Source organism: Saccopteryx bilineata, chromosome 8, assembly GCF_036850765.1.
Source record: "Saccopteryx bilineata isolate mSacBil1 chromosome 8, mSacBil1_pri_phased_curated, whole genome shotgun sequence".
Classification (NCBI taxonomy): domain Eukaryota; kingdom Metazoa; phylum Chordata; class Mammalia; order Chiroptera; family Emballonuridae; genus Saccopteryx; species Saccopteryx bilineata.
Window position 1 is genome coordinate 7,325,405 of NC_089497.1, and position 16,518 is coordinate 7,341,922.

General features: G+C 41.6%; 1 protein-coding gene across 4 annotated transcripts in view; it reads left to right on the forward strand.

The window, feature by feature from the left end:
• The window catches only part of EIF2A (eukaryotic translation initiation factor 2A), a 50,742-nt gene that overhangs the window by 21,512 nt on the left and 12,712 nt on the right, over positions 1-16,518 (forward strand). For 2 of the 4 annotated variants that reach the window (XM_066241840.1, XM_066241841.1), the window contains exons 3-9: positions 854-928; positions 7,568-7,667; positions 8,071-8,153; positions 10,834-10,907; positions 11,034-11,178; positions 11,373-11,493; positions 13,897-14,488. In XM_066241840.1, coding sequence (XP_066097937.1) covers positions 854-928; positions 7,568-7,667; positions 8,071-8,153; positions 10,834-10,907; positions 11,034-11,178; positions 11,373-11,493; positions 13,897-14,488 — 1,190 coding nt within the window. Of the gene's footprint in view, positions 1-853; positions 929-6,200; positions 6,320-7,567; positions 7,668-8,070; positions 8,154-10,833; positions 10,908-11,033; positions 11,179-11,372; positions 11,494-13,896; positions 14,489-16,518 lie in introns of all 4 variants that reach the window. The other 2 variants (XM_066241838.1, XM_066241839.1) reach the window with 2 other exon arrangements.

Here is a 16,518-nt window from a genome sequence, read left to right on the forward strand (position 1 = left end):
CCATTATTGTGTGATTGCAGAAACACAGATGTCCTCTTCAGATGAATTAGTGCACAGACAGAAACCAGTTCAAAAGGAATGTATTTGTTAGTGCTCAGTGCACTGTTATTTAGTAATTCCAATATTTATTAGCCATGAAGTTCTAATGCTTTGACTACATGTGGACATGTCCCTGTATACACAGACACGTTTCCATTGGGTCTTCGCTGTCCCTGGGAAATGTAATCATAGTCACCATCTCCAATTGAAAGATACAGTACTTAGAATTTTGATCATTTGATAACATATTGCCAAGAAGTCTGTTTTCCACAGGTCTGTTTTTGTACAGAATCCTGCATCTGCATTTAATGTAAAGACCTGCATTTAATGTAATGTTTTAGTTCCTGTCTCTACACATGAGAAATTGATGGAAGGTATTTGTCCTTCAAATCCAGGGGCAGTTGGTCACTTGAAGATATTCTGTTCACCACTGCGAGTGGTCTTGGGCCTTCTTCACAGTCTCCCTTTGGAAGTCCTTTGGCCTTCTCAGTTTCAGGGCTGACAGCTGGCAACCTCCGCTTACATTTTTAGGATTGTCGTACAAAGATATTCACCCAAAAGGGCTATTTTTCTTTCCTAATATTGACCTGTTGGTATAAACTCAGTTTCCAAATTATTTTACAGTGGTCATTGGCACCGCATTTTAAGAAATAAAGTATTTTGTTAGACAAAAGCATTTTGGAATTATTTTCTAAAATTTACATAACTTCTGAGCCATTAAATTATTAATGGTAAGATTGTGAATTTTTAATGTTTTTCTTTTTGAAAAGCATTAATGCTTATTAATTTGAACTTTTTTTATTGTCCTTTTCAGGGAATCTGGGAAAAACTGCAAAGCCTACACCTTTAGTAAGGATGGGACCTTGTTTGCCTGGGGCAACGGAGAAAAGTTAGTGCTGGTTTGTATATGGGGATGTGTGTCTTGCATGTAAAGCATCACTGGCATTATTTGAGTAATGCGTATTTGGGTGTCATTAATAAAGTCCACTTTCAATGTCATGATGAGGTTAAGCGTTATCTCCGACAAAACTTCCATGGAATACCTTCAAAGTTGTTGGGTTCTGTTTCTGTGCCAGGATCCATTTGAGTTATCCAGTTACTTCTAATTAAGAAGCAACCCGAAAAAGGGCAGTTAATTGAATGCTAATAACCTGAGAGGTTGTTGTAAACAGCGTTCCAGGTTATTGGTAAGGATTTCTTAAGTTCTGCACTAACTCAGAGAATAATTTTTTGCTTGTTAACCTTAGATTTAGATTCTTTTTATCTTTACTGTTAAATAACATTGCAGTTATTGCTATTAGTTTTTTTATATGAGAGTATATGTTTTGTAAGTTATTCAAATATGTTTAATATAGTCTTATTCCATAAAATATTCCATAAAACAGTAATATTTTTAAATTAGCGTTACAAAAATTTTTTTGATTAAATGCTCATAATTTTGCTAAGAAAACCAGTTCTTTTAATTTTTTCCATAGACAGGATAACATTTCAGTTCACACAACCAGGAAAATGTCCATGTATTTGTTGTGTGGCGTAAAGTTGTTTTTTGTTTGTTTGTTTTTAACCAGGTATCTTAGGTTTCTTTAAAGGGGAAAATACATTAGTTTCGAAAGTACATTTTAAATTATTTTTACATAGTGGTAATGTAGTCTAGTCTTTCAAATATCAGGTCAGATTGGACTAAACACATTTTTGAAAATTAATACTAAAAGATTCAACTATAAGCTGGCAGAATTAGGTTTTTTTTAGAATTAGTTTTTTTAAATGATAATGTTCATTTATTTTTTAATTTTATTATTGATTTTAGAAAGAGGAAGGGAGAGACAGAAAGAGAGAAAGACATTGATTTCTTATTCTACTTATGCATTCACTGGTTGATTCTTGTACGTGCTCTGAAGGGGATAGAACCTACAACCTTGGCATTTTGGGATGATGCTCTCACCAGTGGAGCTACCTGGCAAGGGCAGAATTAGCTTTTATAACTTAAAATATTGCTCAGTTTTTATACTTTTTAAAATATTAAATCCAACCAATGAACTACTACTCTCAAATTCTTAAGTGTGTGATCATGTTGACTCTTATCTCCAGTGTTGACAGTTTCAATCTCAGCCTCAATGAAAGGCTGTATTCCCAAATTTTCTTCTTTTATTATTATTTATTTTATTTTGGTGAGCTGATTTTGGGTATTTGGCTTTTTTTTTTTTAATTCACATTTCAGTTTATAATATTTGAGTGACAAGTTAATAGAAATGTGCTATCTAATGCTGTGATGGCGAACCTTTTTATAAAAACTGCCCACTTTTGCAGTGCTGGTCAACCTGGTCCCTCCCGCCCACTAGTGGGCTTTCCAACTTTCATGGTGGGCTGTAGCAGAGCAACCAAACAGCGCAGCGATTGCCCACCATGAAAGCTGGACCGCCCACTAGTGGGCTGGAGGGACCAGGTTGACCAGCACTGCAAAAGTGGGCGGTTTTTTTTTGTTTGTTTTTTTTTTCATTTTTTCTGAAGCTGGAAATGGGGAGAGACAGTCAGACAGACTCCCGCATGCGCCCGACCGGGATCCACCCGGCATGCCCACCAGGGGCGACGCTCTGCCCACCAGGGGGCGATAATCTGCCCATCCTGGGCGTCGCCATGTTGCGACCAGAGCCACTCTAGCGCCTGGGGCAGAGGCCACAGAGCCATCCCCAGCGCCCAGGCCATCTTTGCTCCAATGGAGCCTTGGCTGCGGGAGGGGAAGAGAGAGACAGAGAGGAAAGCGCGGCGGAGGGGTGGAGAAGCAAATGGGCGCTTCTCCTGTGTGCCCTGGCCGGGAATCGAACCCGGGTCCTCCGCACGCTAGGCCGACGCTCTACCGCTGAGCCAACCGGCCAGGGCCGTGGGCGGTTTTTTTGGTTTGTTTGTTTGTTTGTTTGTTTTTGGTATTTTTCTGAAGTTGGAAACAGGGAGGCAGTCAGACAGACTCCCGCATGCGCCCGACCCGGATCCACCCGGCATGCCCACCAGGGGGCGATGCTCTGCCCATCTGGGGCGTTGCTCTGTTGCATCCAGAGCCATTCTAGTGCCTGAGGCAGAGGCCATGGAGCCATCCTCAGCGCCGGGGCCAACTTTGCTTCAGTGGAGCCTCGGCTGCGAGAGGGGAAGAGAGAGACAGAGAGGAAGGAGAGGGGGAGGGATGGAGAAGCAGATGGGCGCTTCTCCTGTGTGCCCTGGCTGGGAATCGAACCCAGGACTCCTGCACGCCAGGCCGATGCTCTACCACTGAGCCAACTGGCCCTGGCCAGTGGGCGGTTTTTATAAAAAGGTTCGCCATCACGGATCTAATGGGACCTATCATGCTTCTTTTCATTGTCTGTTATCTTTTATGGTAGCCTTGTTCTTGGACTTTGTTGAATAAATCTGTTTACCTTGGCAAATGTTGTAATTATTTTATTACTTCATGTCTCCATTTGGCTTTCTATTGGATTCGACTCCGAATTCTTCTACTGTGTTCCCTTATGTTATGTCTGTCTTTTTAGTAGATATTTTCTGTACCTGGATCTAGCATTTATTTCTTTAAAGTGCTGTGGTCACAATGATAGATAGTGTTCCTGGGGCAAGAAGAACAGATGTAGTTACTGTGGTCTTTGCTGAGTTCATGGTTAACTAATTCAAAAACTATAACTGATTTTTATTTAAATATGTGATATTTTAAAATTTAAAATAGCCCTGGCTGGTGGCTCAGTGGATAGAGCGTTGCCGTATGGACACCCTGGGTTCGATTCCTGGTCATAGAGTGTTGGCATATGGACATCCCAGGTTCAATTCCCGGTCAGTGCGCACAAGAGAAGCGACCACCTGCTTCTCTCCCTCTTCCCCTCCTATAGCAAGTGGCTCAGGCTCAATTCCTTCAAGCATCAGTTCTGGGCACTGAAAATAGCTCCTTGGTCAGAGCGTCAGCCTCAGGCACTAAAAATAGCTGGGTTGATTCAAGCATGGGCCCCAGAGTGGGGTTGCCGGATGGATCCTGGTTGAGCTCATGCAAAAGTCTGTCACACGATCTCCCCTCCTCTCACTTAAAATTTTTTAAAAATAAACACCCTTCATTTAACAAAGAATAGCTATTTAAAAGTTATGAACTACAGAAAAGAGAGCTTTGAATAATTGAGAAATATGTAATTTACAGTAAGTTGTAAAAACTGCTGTGTGTCTGTGTGTTAAAACAATATGCAGTAATCTTGTATTCTTACCAATTCCTGCTTATCCTAAACCCACTGTCCTCAAAATTGAGTAGAATAAAGTAACTTTAAGCGATTTCTGGACTAAGATGGATTATCTATTTTTAAAAAAAATATTATTTATTTACTTATTTTAGAGAGGAGAGAGAGAGACAGAGAGAGAGAGAAGGGGGGAGGAGCAGGAAACAACTCCCATATGTGCCTTGACCAGGCAGTTCCAGGGTTTCGAACTGGCGACCTCAGTGTTTCTAGGTTGACACTTGATCCACTGCGCCACCATAGGTTGGGCGATTATCTATTTTTTTTAACCCCAAAGAGTACATGATAGCAAGTCACCCCGCTGGTGTTAAATGTCGGCTGTCTTTTCTCAGTAGTATGATCTTGGGCAAATCATTGACTTTTTCTAAGCTTCATTTTCACCATTTGTGAAGTGGAAGTGGTAATCCTTATCTTATAAGACCGTTGTGAGAATAAAATGAGAAAATGTACATAAAGTGGTGAGACCAGAACGTGGTACATAGAAAGCCTCCAAAAAGATGGAAACTGCTTTTTATTACATATTTATTACATAATTATTGTCACCTCTACCGCATCGTACCACAGTAATCCTCCAGTCTGTCAGGTGGAGACTGCTTCCGAGATGTTAATAGCTATCAGACGTCTCTCGGCTGATTTCCTTGGCTGTTTGCTACAGCTTTCATTTACTCAGAATGTAAAATACCCTTTGTCTCTGTGATGTGAGAACTCAGAGGCAGCTTTCTATAAGACGGAAGGAAGGCTTTTACCAGGAACCAAATCTGCCAGCACCTTGACCGTGGACTTCTTAGCCTCAAGAACTTGAGAAATAGATGCCTGTTGGTTAAGCTAAGAAGAAAAAAATAATAAAATAAATATACTTTTGTTTTAGCTCCTCTGTTTTCTCTTTGGTTTGATATACCTTAGCTTGTCTGTAGGTAGGTTAGCTCTGTTCACTTAAATGCCTCTTGTTTCCTTTTCAGCTGAAGCTGGAATCATCTAATGTGTCTTCTAATTTCATATTATTTCCCAACAGCCTGATGATATAGGGGTCTTTTGGTAAAATATAAAGGCAAGGAAGCAGAGAGACAGGCTGCCTCATGTGCCCTGACCATGATCCATCCAGCAAGCCCACTGCCGGGTGATGCTCTGCCCATCTGGGGCCGCAGATCCATTGCTCGGCAACCAAGCTATTTTAGGGCCTGAAGCAAGGTCATGGAGCCATCCTTAGCACCCAGGGTCATTGCTCGAACTAGTGGAGCTATGGCTGCAGGAGGGGAAGAAGGAGAAGTGGAGAAGCAGATGGTCACTTCTCCTGTGTGCCTTGACTGGGAATCAAACCCAGGACTTACACATGCTGGGCCGGCACTCTACCCCTGAGCCAACCTGCCAGGGCCTATACTTTTCATTTCAGGAGTCTATTGGATATTTTCTAGAACTAACTGAAAATTGATTTATGAAAAATGAACACTTAAAAAAGTGAACTGTATTTGAAAAGAGGAATGTAGAACGTCAGCCCGGCGTGTGGAAGTCCTGGGTTTGATTCCTGGTCAGGGCACACAGGAGAAGCACCCATCTGCTTCTCCACCCTACCCCCTCTCCTCTCTGTCTCTCTTCCCCTCCCGCAGCCAAGGCTCCATTGGAGCAAAGTTGGTCCCGGTGCTGAGAATGGCTCCATGGCCTCTGCCCCAGGCACTAGAATGGCTCTGGTTGTAACGGAGCAACAGACCAGATGGGCAGAGCATCGCCCCCTGGTGGGCATGCGGGTGGATCTCAGTTGGGCACATGGGGGAGTCTGTCTCTCTGCCTCCCCACTTCTCACTTCAGAAAAATACAAAAAAAAATAAGAGAAGAGGAATGAATGTTTCTGATAGTGCTGGCTATTGTGAAACAGTATGTTGTTGCTGAAGTAATTTCTTTTGAAACCAGAGTCAATATTATCAATGTCGCTCACAAGGAACTACTGCACTCCTTCGACCTCCCAAAGGCAGTTTGCCTTGAATTCTCACCAAAAAACACTGTCCTGGCAACATGGCAGCCTTACACTAGTAAGTATTTTGCAATTATCAAAATATTCTAACAGGATAAATTCAATTCGATAGGGAAAGAAGAGAGTTTATAACCCAATAAGATAAAATAATTAATCTTTATGATAGTAAATGGTGTGTGAATATTTTTAATCAACAATGACTTATATGCCCCAAATATAATGAACTTTTAAGTAATTTTAGGGAATAGTAAGTTAATGAAAAGATCTCTTGTGAGACAGAGGGAAAGAAAAAGCCAAGGGAAAATTTGTAAAGTAAATAACCACTGGATAGAGAAGTTCTCAAAAATTCAGAATAATAACCTTTAAAATAAACTTTTAAAAAAGCATTTTAACTAATCATCATACATGGAAGAGGAAGAACAGGAGACTCATCATCTAAGACAGGCGTCCCCAAACTATGGCCCACGGGCCACATGCGGCCTCCTGAGGCCATTTATCCGGCCCCCGCTGCACTTCCAGAAGGGGCACCTCTTTCATTGGTGGTCAGTGAGAGGAGCATAGTTCCCATTGAAATACTGGTCAGCTTGTTGATTTAAATTTACTTGTTCTTTATTTTAAATATTGTATTTGTTCCCATTTTGTTTTCTTACTTTAAAATAAGATATGAGCAGTGTGCATAAGGATTTGTTCATAGTTTTTTTTTGTTTGTTTGTTTTTTTCTTGGTATTTCTCCAAAGCTGGAAACGGGGAGAGACAGTCAGACAGACTCCCGCGTGTGCCTGACCGGGATCCACCCGGCACGCCCACCAGGGGTGAGGCTTTGCCCACCAGGGGGCGATGCTCTGCCCCTCCGGGGCCTCGCTCTGCCACGACCAGAACCACTCTAGTGCCTGGGGCAGAGGCCAAGGAGCCATCCCCAGCGCCCGGGCCATCTTTGCTCCAATGAAGCCCTGGCTGCGGGAGGGGAAGAGAGAGACAGAGAGGAAGGAGGGGGGGTGGAGAAGCAAATGGGCGCTTCTCCTATGTGCCCTGGCCAGGAATCGAACCCGGGTCCCCCGCACGCCAGGCCGATGCTCCACCGCTGAGCCAACCGGCCAGGGCCTGTTCATAGTTTTTTTATAGTCTCGCCCTCCAATGGTCTGAGGGACAGTGAACTGGCCCCCTGTGTAAAAAGTTTGGGGACCCCTGATTTAAAGCATCTCTTATTTAATCTGTATAATCTCATTTAAATTTTTCTCTAAGAACAAAATCTTTTTTACTAGTGCTGGGAGACAATTACAATAAAAAATTTTTGTTTTTATTTCAGCTTCTAAAGATGGCACAGCTGGGATTCCCAACCTACAGCTTTACGATGTGAAAACTGGGGCCTGTTTGAAGTCTTTCATCCAGAAAAAGATACAAAGTTGGTGAGTACTATAAGTACTTACTATTTACAATATGTTTTAAATACTTTCATTGTAAAGTACTTGTTTCTTTGGTATTGGTTTAGAAAAGAACTTGTCAGACCAAAATCTAGATCTTTAAGCACTTTGTAGAAATGTAATAAACACTTGATCTTCCTTTTGTTTGGGATTTGACTGAAAAGGAATAATATTTTTCTTCTGTTACATATACTGACTAAAAGTATTATAAGTAGAAGTACTAAAAGTATTATAAATATTAAAAGTAAATAAGTAAAAAGTATATAAGTAAGTGACTTAACATCATAACTATTTTTCCTTAAAGAATAAGCAGTATCACAAACTTTTTGTTAACATGTAATGTCACGTTCTGCCTAAAACTTTTTTATATTCTTTGTTTTCAATGTAGGTGTCCATCCTGGTCAGAGGATGAAGCTATTTGTGCCCGAAATGTCAACAATGAAGTTCACTTCTTTGAAAATAACAATTTCAGTATGGAAAGATTAATGGCATTATTTTTTACTTAAATGTGTATGGTTTTTATTGCCTTATATGGTATAATAGAGCTCTCCAAAATACTGTTAATATATTATTAATACATTGCCATAGATCAGTGGTAGTCAACCTGGTCCCTACCGCCCACTAGGGGGCGTTCCAGCTTTCATGGTGGGCGGTAGCAAAGCAACCAAAGTATAAATAAAAAGATAGATTTAACTATATAGTAAGATGTTTTATAAAGATTTATTCAGCCAAACTTAGTGAAAATCCAACATAAAGTACTTGGTAAGTAATTATTATTATATGCTTTAACTTGCTGTAACTCTGCTTAATAAATTTTATAAAGTAAAGTGACTTCCCTACTTTATAAATCACCATTACTATGGAACCGAAGGGTGGTTAGAAAATTTTACTACTAACAGAGATACAAAAATGGGCGGTAGGTATAAAAAGGTTGACTACCCCTGCTGTAGATTAATGTATATACTATATATGTAAGCATAAAATATGTATTAATAATTGCTGTTATATTAATTCATTTGAATAACTTATAAATCTAAATGCTAGTGAAATTTTGTACCTCAAAGGTTTTCTTTTATAACTATTAAATTTCTATTAAGCTAAGACTTTTAAAGATCTCTTTCTGAATTTACTTCCTATTGAAATTCTGTGATACAAATGTTTTATTTTATAGAATTTCAAATACAAAATTAGACACCATAAGGTTTCTCACACTGCAATCGATTTCTATTGCGTTTAACTTTCTTTAAAGCCACAGGCTCCCTCTTCATCTCCCCCCCCCACCCGCGGTTTATTACTTAAATGAGGTTGTTTGTCCTGTATATTTTCTTATTGTTTGAATTGCATCCCATCCTCTAATTTAACATGTTCACCTGCCCCCTGAAAGTAACTGATTTGGATCTGGAGTTGGTCAGCTCCAGGTTCTTCTTTTTGGGGGGAGATGAGCATAAGAATATGTCATAAGGTAGAAATGAATTCTTTTCTCAAGAAGCACATTCTGTCTTACTGCCTTTCACTTCGTAGGGTTAGCTGACATTAATGTTCACTACCTAGATTCATTATTTCATGAAGGTTACAAATTGGTGCTGTTCTGATTACCTTCCCCCCTTTTCATGTATTAGCTGCACTACTTCTATAAAGAGACATTTCTCATCTACTGTGGGTTACTTAGTACCACTTATATGGGATAGGCAAGATAAATATTCTTTTCCTTTGTCACTTTTAATATAATGAGTTCTTTCTCTAGTAATCTCCATTGCAGCCGATTTCGTTTCCTCCCTCCCACTTTTATGAACTATGGATTTAAACAGTTAGGGTGTTTTTCAATGCATTGCAGTTATTATTCTTACCAGCTCAAATTATCTCATCATTGGTCAATTAGTCTTTAATAACTTTTTTGCAGTATGGTAAGACAGGCTGTTCTAAGATTATTTTGTATGTCACTTCTTGCAAAACACCTAGAATCAGTCAGTTCTCCAAGAGACTCTGGTTTCTTTTAGTGGAAAATGTTATTTAGAGACCACAATCTGGGTGTAAAGTGTTCTTATTGCTACTGTGTTTAATCATTGTTTCTAGGCCCTTTTTCTCTCTCTCTCTTCTCTCTTTTATATCTTACATCTATATGTCTTTTTGTTTTCTTTTCTTTTCCAACTCCAGGCATTCTGGTTCTGCGGGATACCAGGGGTGACAGGTCAAGAATTTCACATTCACCTAATTATTCATTTGCTCTGTTGCACATCGGCAACATAGTATTCTTAGAAGAGCAATACCAACAGTAGTACCAGTAACAGGACAACTGAAAATAATTTAAAGTTTTTCAGTTGCTTTTGTCCTTAGAGTATCTGTCCCATTAGTGACCGTACACTATTGAGTGTGAAAGTAGAGTAGGAATTTATAACTGTTCAGATGTACTAAAGATGGCATGCAGGCTAATTATGAGCACAATTCATGTCATCTTGACGGCTGCATCCTTCATTTTCCTGCTTTTGGGACTCATTCCAGCCCCCACTGGTTTGGGGTTCACTTGCTGGCTTGTCTTCCTTCCTCTTTCTGAGCCGGCCAAAGCAAGGCTACTTTTGAACAGCTGTTGATCTCCTCATTTGAGCAAAGGAAAAGTAATAGCTCTGATCCCATTAATGAGGGGGCAGTGCTGTTTATAACCTGGGTTCTGACTGCCTGGCACAGAGTTAGTGCTCAGTACCAGCCACTGTTACCCTTCTCGCGATCATCATTGTCATAAAATTAACTATAGAATATCTATATCCACGCTCTGTATTAGCAGGCAAACGTCATCTTTTCCATCTAATGGGCTCTAAAACTACTTCATTTTAGTGATTAAAGAGAAGAGAACTGACATTTATTGAATACCAACTATGTGCCTGGCACTGTGCTCTTGAAAAATCAGTCGCTGGGAATTAGGTGTGTAATCTCATCGCTTGCCCGAGTGTGCACAGCTAGTAAGCGCCTGAGCAGGAATTCAAGGGTAGGTCGTCTTGCTCCTCCTGCCTCATGCTTTTTCCACTATGTCGCTCTGCCTCACGAGACTAGAGTGAGCAGCATCAGTGTGTAGTTAACCTTTTATAATGCATTCAGAATTTAACATATGACTTAGCGTTTCTCATCAATCTAACACCATTTCCTTTTTTTTTTAAAGATACAATTGCAAATAAACTGCATTTGCAAAAAATTAATGATTTTGTACTATCACCGGGGCCCCCACCGTACAAGGTAATTACTGTGTTTTTGTTTGCTCCTTTGGAATATCGTAAGATGAACCTCCTTCTAGTTTTTAGTGATGTTCGTCGCAGTTTATGTGCTTCAGAAAATAAAATGAGTTCTGTCTGTGTATCTCAGGTGGCTGTTTATGTTCCAGGAAGCAAAGGTGCGCCTTCATTTGTTAGATTGTATCAGTATCCCAACTTTGACGGACCACACGCAGCCTTAGCCAATAAAAGTTTCTTTAAAGCGGATAAGGTTACAATGCTGTGGAATAAAAAAGGTATGAAGACATATTTTATCCCGCATTTTGTTTATCAAGTATTGAATTAAACCTGTACTCCTGTGTGGGGAGAGAAAGTATCCGCTTGTTTAATGAAAATGGACCTGGCTCTCTTAACATCGTTGAATATATTGTTGTAATCGCCATTGGGTTAATTTGTGTTTTAAATCTAACGAAGGTTTTTCCTGTTACAGCTACCGCTGTGTTGGTCATAGCCAGTACAGATGTTGACAAGACAGGAGCCTCTTACTACGGGGAACAGACGCTGCACTACATGGCGACCAACGGGGAGAGCGCGGTCGTGCAGCTTCGTGAGTATGTCGGCGGCGGTCTCCTCCGCGCTCGCCCTCCCACAGAAACGCAACGCCCCCCCCTTCCCACTATTACTTGACATCCTGAAAGATCTAGTTGGTGTAACAGATCCAAAGATAAAGTGTACAGTTCTAAAAGGACAGAACAGAACCGTCTAAGAATAGGGCAGGAGAGTCTGGTACTCCTGGATAGTAAGATGTAAGGCAGTTGTAATTAAGACGCTTGGTTCTGGCTGGTGGGTAGAACACTTAGTCAGTGAGCAGAGCAGGACCCAGGAAGAGCGCCCCCTTCTGGAGCTGCAGAGCCGGGGCCCTGGAGACAGCGCGGGAGTTGGGGCTGGGGAATACCGACTTTTCAGTATGTGCCTGGGGACAGCTGTCTGGCTGTTTGGAACAGAAAGTTAATAATGCTGCCTCTTCAGCAAAATAAAATCCAGTTTGGGCCAAAAAAAAATAAAAATTACACCTAAAACTACAGAACTAGAGAGGCAAAAATTTCAGGGGTTTTTTTTTCTAATCAAAGTGTAAAAAGATTTTCCAAACAAGGCAGAAGTCATAAGGGAAAAATTATGAATTTGAATATATAAAAAGTGTAGATTTCTACATTGGGGGAAGAAAAGAGTTCATAAATTAAGCAAAACAAAAAGTGGAAATTTTTTTTTGACAGAAAAATAGTATGAGAAAAGATGACTTTTGTTAATATAGCTGGTAAATCAATGAAAGACCCATCACTGAAGAGAAAGAGCCATGGGACAGTAAAAAAAATAGTCCAAGGGCCCTGGTCGGTTGGCTCAGTGGTAGAGCTTCGGCCTGGTGTGCAGGAGTCCCGGGTTTGATTCCCGGCCAGGGCACACAGGAGAAGCGCCCATCTGCTTCTCCACCCCTCCCCCTCTCCTTCCTCTCTGTCTCTCTCTTCCCCTCCCACGGCCGAGGCTCCATTGGAGCAAAGTTGGCCCGGGCGCTGAGGGTGGCTCTGTGGCCTCTGCCTCAGGCGCTAGAATGGCTCTGGTCGCAACAGAGCGATGCCCCCCCCCCCCGTGGGCATGCCAGGTGGATCCCGGTCGGGTGCATGTGGGAGTCTGTCTGACTGCCTCCCTGTTTCCAGCTTCAGAAAAATACAAAAAAATAAAAAAAAAATAAATAAAAATAGTCCACAGATAAATTATGAGTACATATATTTAAAAAGTGCTTAGTTCATAGAGATCGGAAGGAAAACAAGATGGAGTTTTTCACCTCGGTAGGTTGGCGGAGGTAAGGATTGGACCCACACAGCGTGACTGGAGTGAGGGGTTCTGTACTGTCAGAAATGATCGAGAGTGTAGATCGGCGCTAGTCCTGGAAGGACGTTCTGGCAGAATGTCATCAAGTGAGTGAGCACGGGCGCCCTCTGACTGGCAGTTCCACTGTGCAGATGTTTTGTGAACACACACAGTGGAGAATGTGCAGCAAGGTTTGTCCTGGGACACAGGGCAGCTGAGGAAGAGTGAGGCCGATGGTGATGTGCATACATGGGAAAGATCTCTAAGAAAGGGTTAGAATGAAACAGCAAAGGTTTGGAGCTTTGGGGGCTTTTCCTGTGTGATTAGGAGAGAAACGTTTAATTTCAACAAAAATAGTTCAAAAGCATATGCAGGAAATATACCAAAGGGTTGCCTTGTGTAGAGGGACTTGTTTTTGTGGCATGTCTTTATTTTTGTTTTATTTTATTTTTAAATAATGACCTTTTTTTATTTTAGTTTTTTATTGATTGATTTAAAGAGAGAGAGGAAGGGATACAGAGAGAGACATCAATTTATTGTTCCACTTATTTATGCATTTATTGGTTGATTCTTATATGTGTCCTGACTGGGGATCGAACCCACAACCTTGGTGTATCAGGATGATGCTTGAACCAACTTATCTACCTGTCCAGGACTGTTTTATTTTTAAATTGATTTTGGGAAGAGAGAGAGAGAGAAACATTAGTTTGTTGTTCCACTTATCCGTGCATTCATTGATTGATTCTTGTGTATACCTTGACTGAGTACTGAACCCAGAACCTTGGTGTGTCTGGAAGATGCTCTAACCCACTGAGCTACCCGGCCAGGACTGCAGCATATGTTTTTATTACTATGTGTGCATATACTGCTACCTAGTTCAGTAAAAACTACTTTGTTAATAACTGGTAGTAATAACCTATGCTAATATGAGCTCACATTGTCAAAATGTAAAAAAGTTAAGATTTATTAGCGATTCTTAAGTAAACTTGTGATTATACATTTTTATAGTGTATAATGTAAAAATTTAATTGTAACATACTATGAAATTTTTGGATTTTCTTCTTTTACTGTTCGACATGTTTGGGTGTTCTGTGATTACAATTTGTGCTAATAAATATATTTATATAATTCTTTATTGTTGATACTAGTTTTTATGTTATTTTTTTAGCAAAAAATGGCCCCATTTATGATGTAGCTTGGAATTCTAGTTCTGCTGAGTTCTGTGCTGTGTACGGTTTCATGCCTGCCAAAGCTACAGTTTTCAACTTGAAATGTGACCCCGTGTTTGACTTCGGAACCGGTCCTCGTAACGCAGCCTACTACAGCCCCCACGGACAGATCCTGGTGCTGGCCGGGTTCGGGAACCTGCGGGGACAGATGGAAGTGTGGGATGTGAAGAACTACAGACTCATCTCGAAACTCGTGGCCTCTGACGCCACGTATTTTGCTTGGTGCCCAGACGGCGAGCACATTTTAACGGCCACGTGCGCGCCCAGGCTGCGTGTCAGTAACGGGTTCAAGGTCTGGCACTACACCGGCGCTGTCCTGCACAAGTACGAGGTGCCGGCACAGGCGGAGCTGTGGCAGGTCTCCTGGCAGCCGTTTCTAGATGGAGTCTTCCCAGCAAGAACAATAACATACCAGGCCGTTCCGAGCAACATACCCAGTGAGGAACCGAAAGCTGCGACAGCCTACCGACCCCCAGCTCTGAGGAACAAACCGGGCGCCAGTTCCAAACTGGTGAGTCACGTGTTCCTGCTATGGCCGGAAATGATTTTCCAGTGCGTGGATCCTCTGGGCCGGTCTTTCTCTCAGGCAGGCACACTCGTGTGTCCCTTAGGACCTGATCAGAACGTGAACTCTTCAGAACCCGTTGCTGAAAGTGGGACCAGCTCCCATTCGTTGACAGAGTAGTTAATTTGAAACGTCACATTTTGCACGTCTGAGAATGACTGCGGTGTCACAGTGTCTTTGTAGATCGTGGGCTAAAATTCAGACACCCGCTGGGTCAGGCTGGTCGTGGAGGAAGGATTTGTTCACGGCCGAGCCCCTGTGGTGGTCCTTTGTTAGAAAGGTGACGATATGATAGGCACCAGCTGGGACTGTTCCAAGTAATGGGATATGTATATAGTGACAATTACTAGACACTTAGGGAGGATATTTCTTTTTATTTTTCTTATTTTTATTTATTTATTTATTTTTTACAGAGACAGTGAGTCAGAGAGAGGGATAGACAGGGACAGACAGACAGGAAGGGAGAGAGATGAGAAGCATCAATCATTAGTTTTTCATTGCGTGTTGCAACACCTTAGTTGTTCATTGATTGCTTTCTCATCTCATACGTGCCTTGACCGTGGGCCTTCAGCAGACCGAGTAACCCCTTTCTGGAGCCAGCAACCTTGGGTTCAAGCTGGTGGGCTTTACCTCAAACCAGATGAGCCTGCACTCAAGCTGGCGACCTCGGGGTCTCGAACCTGGGTCCTCTGCATCCCAGTCCGACGCTCTATCCACTGTGCTACCGCCTGGTCAGGCGGGAGGATATTTCAGAGGATAAAATACTGCCTTGCCTTCCTTGTACTTCTAGCACTCTCAAACGAAAGCGCAACCTCCTCCTCCTTGAAAAGTAGCAGTGGCTATACCTGCTTGAAGTGTTCTGTGTGTGTATAAACGGCTTTGTTGTAGTAAGTTATTTAGTAAATATATGTAAAAGCTTATTTAACAAATTAAGCCCTATTTATGGTTTGTTTGTTTTTTTGTGGGTTTTTTTGCATTTTTCTGAAGCTGGAAACAGGGAGAGACAGTCAGACAGACTCCCGCATGCGCCCGACCGGGATCCACCCGGCACGCCCACCATGGGGCTACGCTCTTCCCACCAGGGGGCGATGCTCTGCCCATCCCGGGCGTCGCCATGTTGCGACCAGAGCCACTCTAGCGCCTGAGGCAGAGGCCACAGAGCCATCCCCAGCGCCCGGGCCATCTTTGCTCCAGTGGAGCCTTGACTGCGGGAGGGGAAGAGAGAGACAGAGAGGAAGGCGCGGTGGAGGGGTGGAGAAGCAAATGGGCGCTTCTCCTATGTGCCCTGGCCGGGAATCGAACCCGGGTCCTCCGCACACTAGGCCGACGCTCTACCGCTGAGCCAACCGGCCAGGGCCCCCTATTTATGTTTTTTACATCAAAAAAGAGAGTATAGTGTATTCTTTAGATTTCTCCTGTGTATATTGAAATTTTTTTTCCCTAAGATAAAAACAGAAGTAACCTCACCCTATCTTGCTATTTAAATCTGCATAAGATAGCACAAGAAGAAAAACTTCTGAAATGGTGTATAGTTTTATTCTCTGGCTCATAAAGCTAGTTTTGGGGGGATTTGGGGAGGTCTGTTTTGTTGGAGGAAGCTAGAGAAATTAATGTAGAATGATTATAGTTTGAAAATGATAAAACTAGGTAGGAACTTAACCTTTCTCTGTGACATGGTAATTATGGGATCCTAACAAATCATTTTAGCCAAAGTAACCACTAATGAGACATTTTTGTATCTAATTCCAGGACTTGGGTAAATGGCAAAGAAAATTCTGTCAAGAAATTACTAAATAAAGATGTTCTTGTCAATAATGTCACAAAAGAAGAAGGTGTGTTACATATCAGAAAGAAAAAATGTTGAAATTTTTTTCCCTGAAGAAAACAATTACTTTTTTAATAAGTAAAAATGTATATATAAATTATACTTAAAGCAGTATTTCTTGGCTTTCCAAAAAACCTTCACTTTCATTATG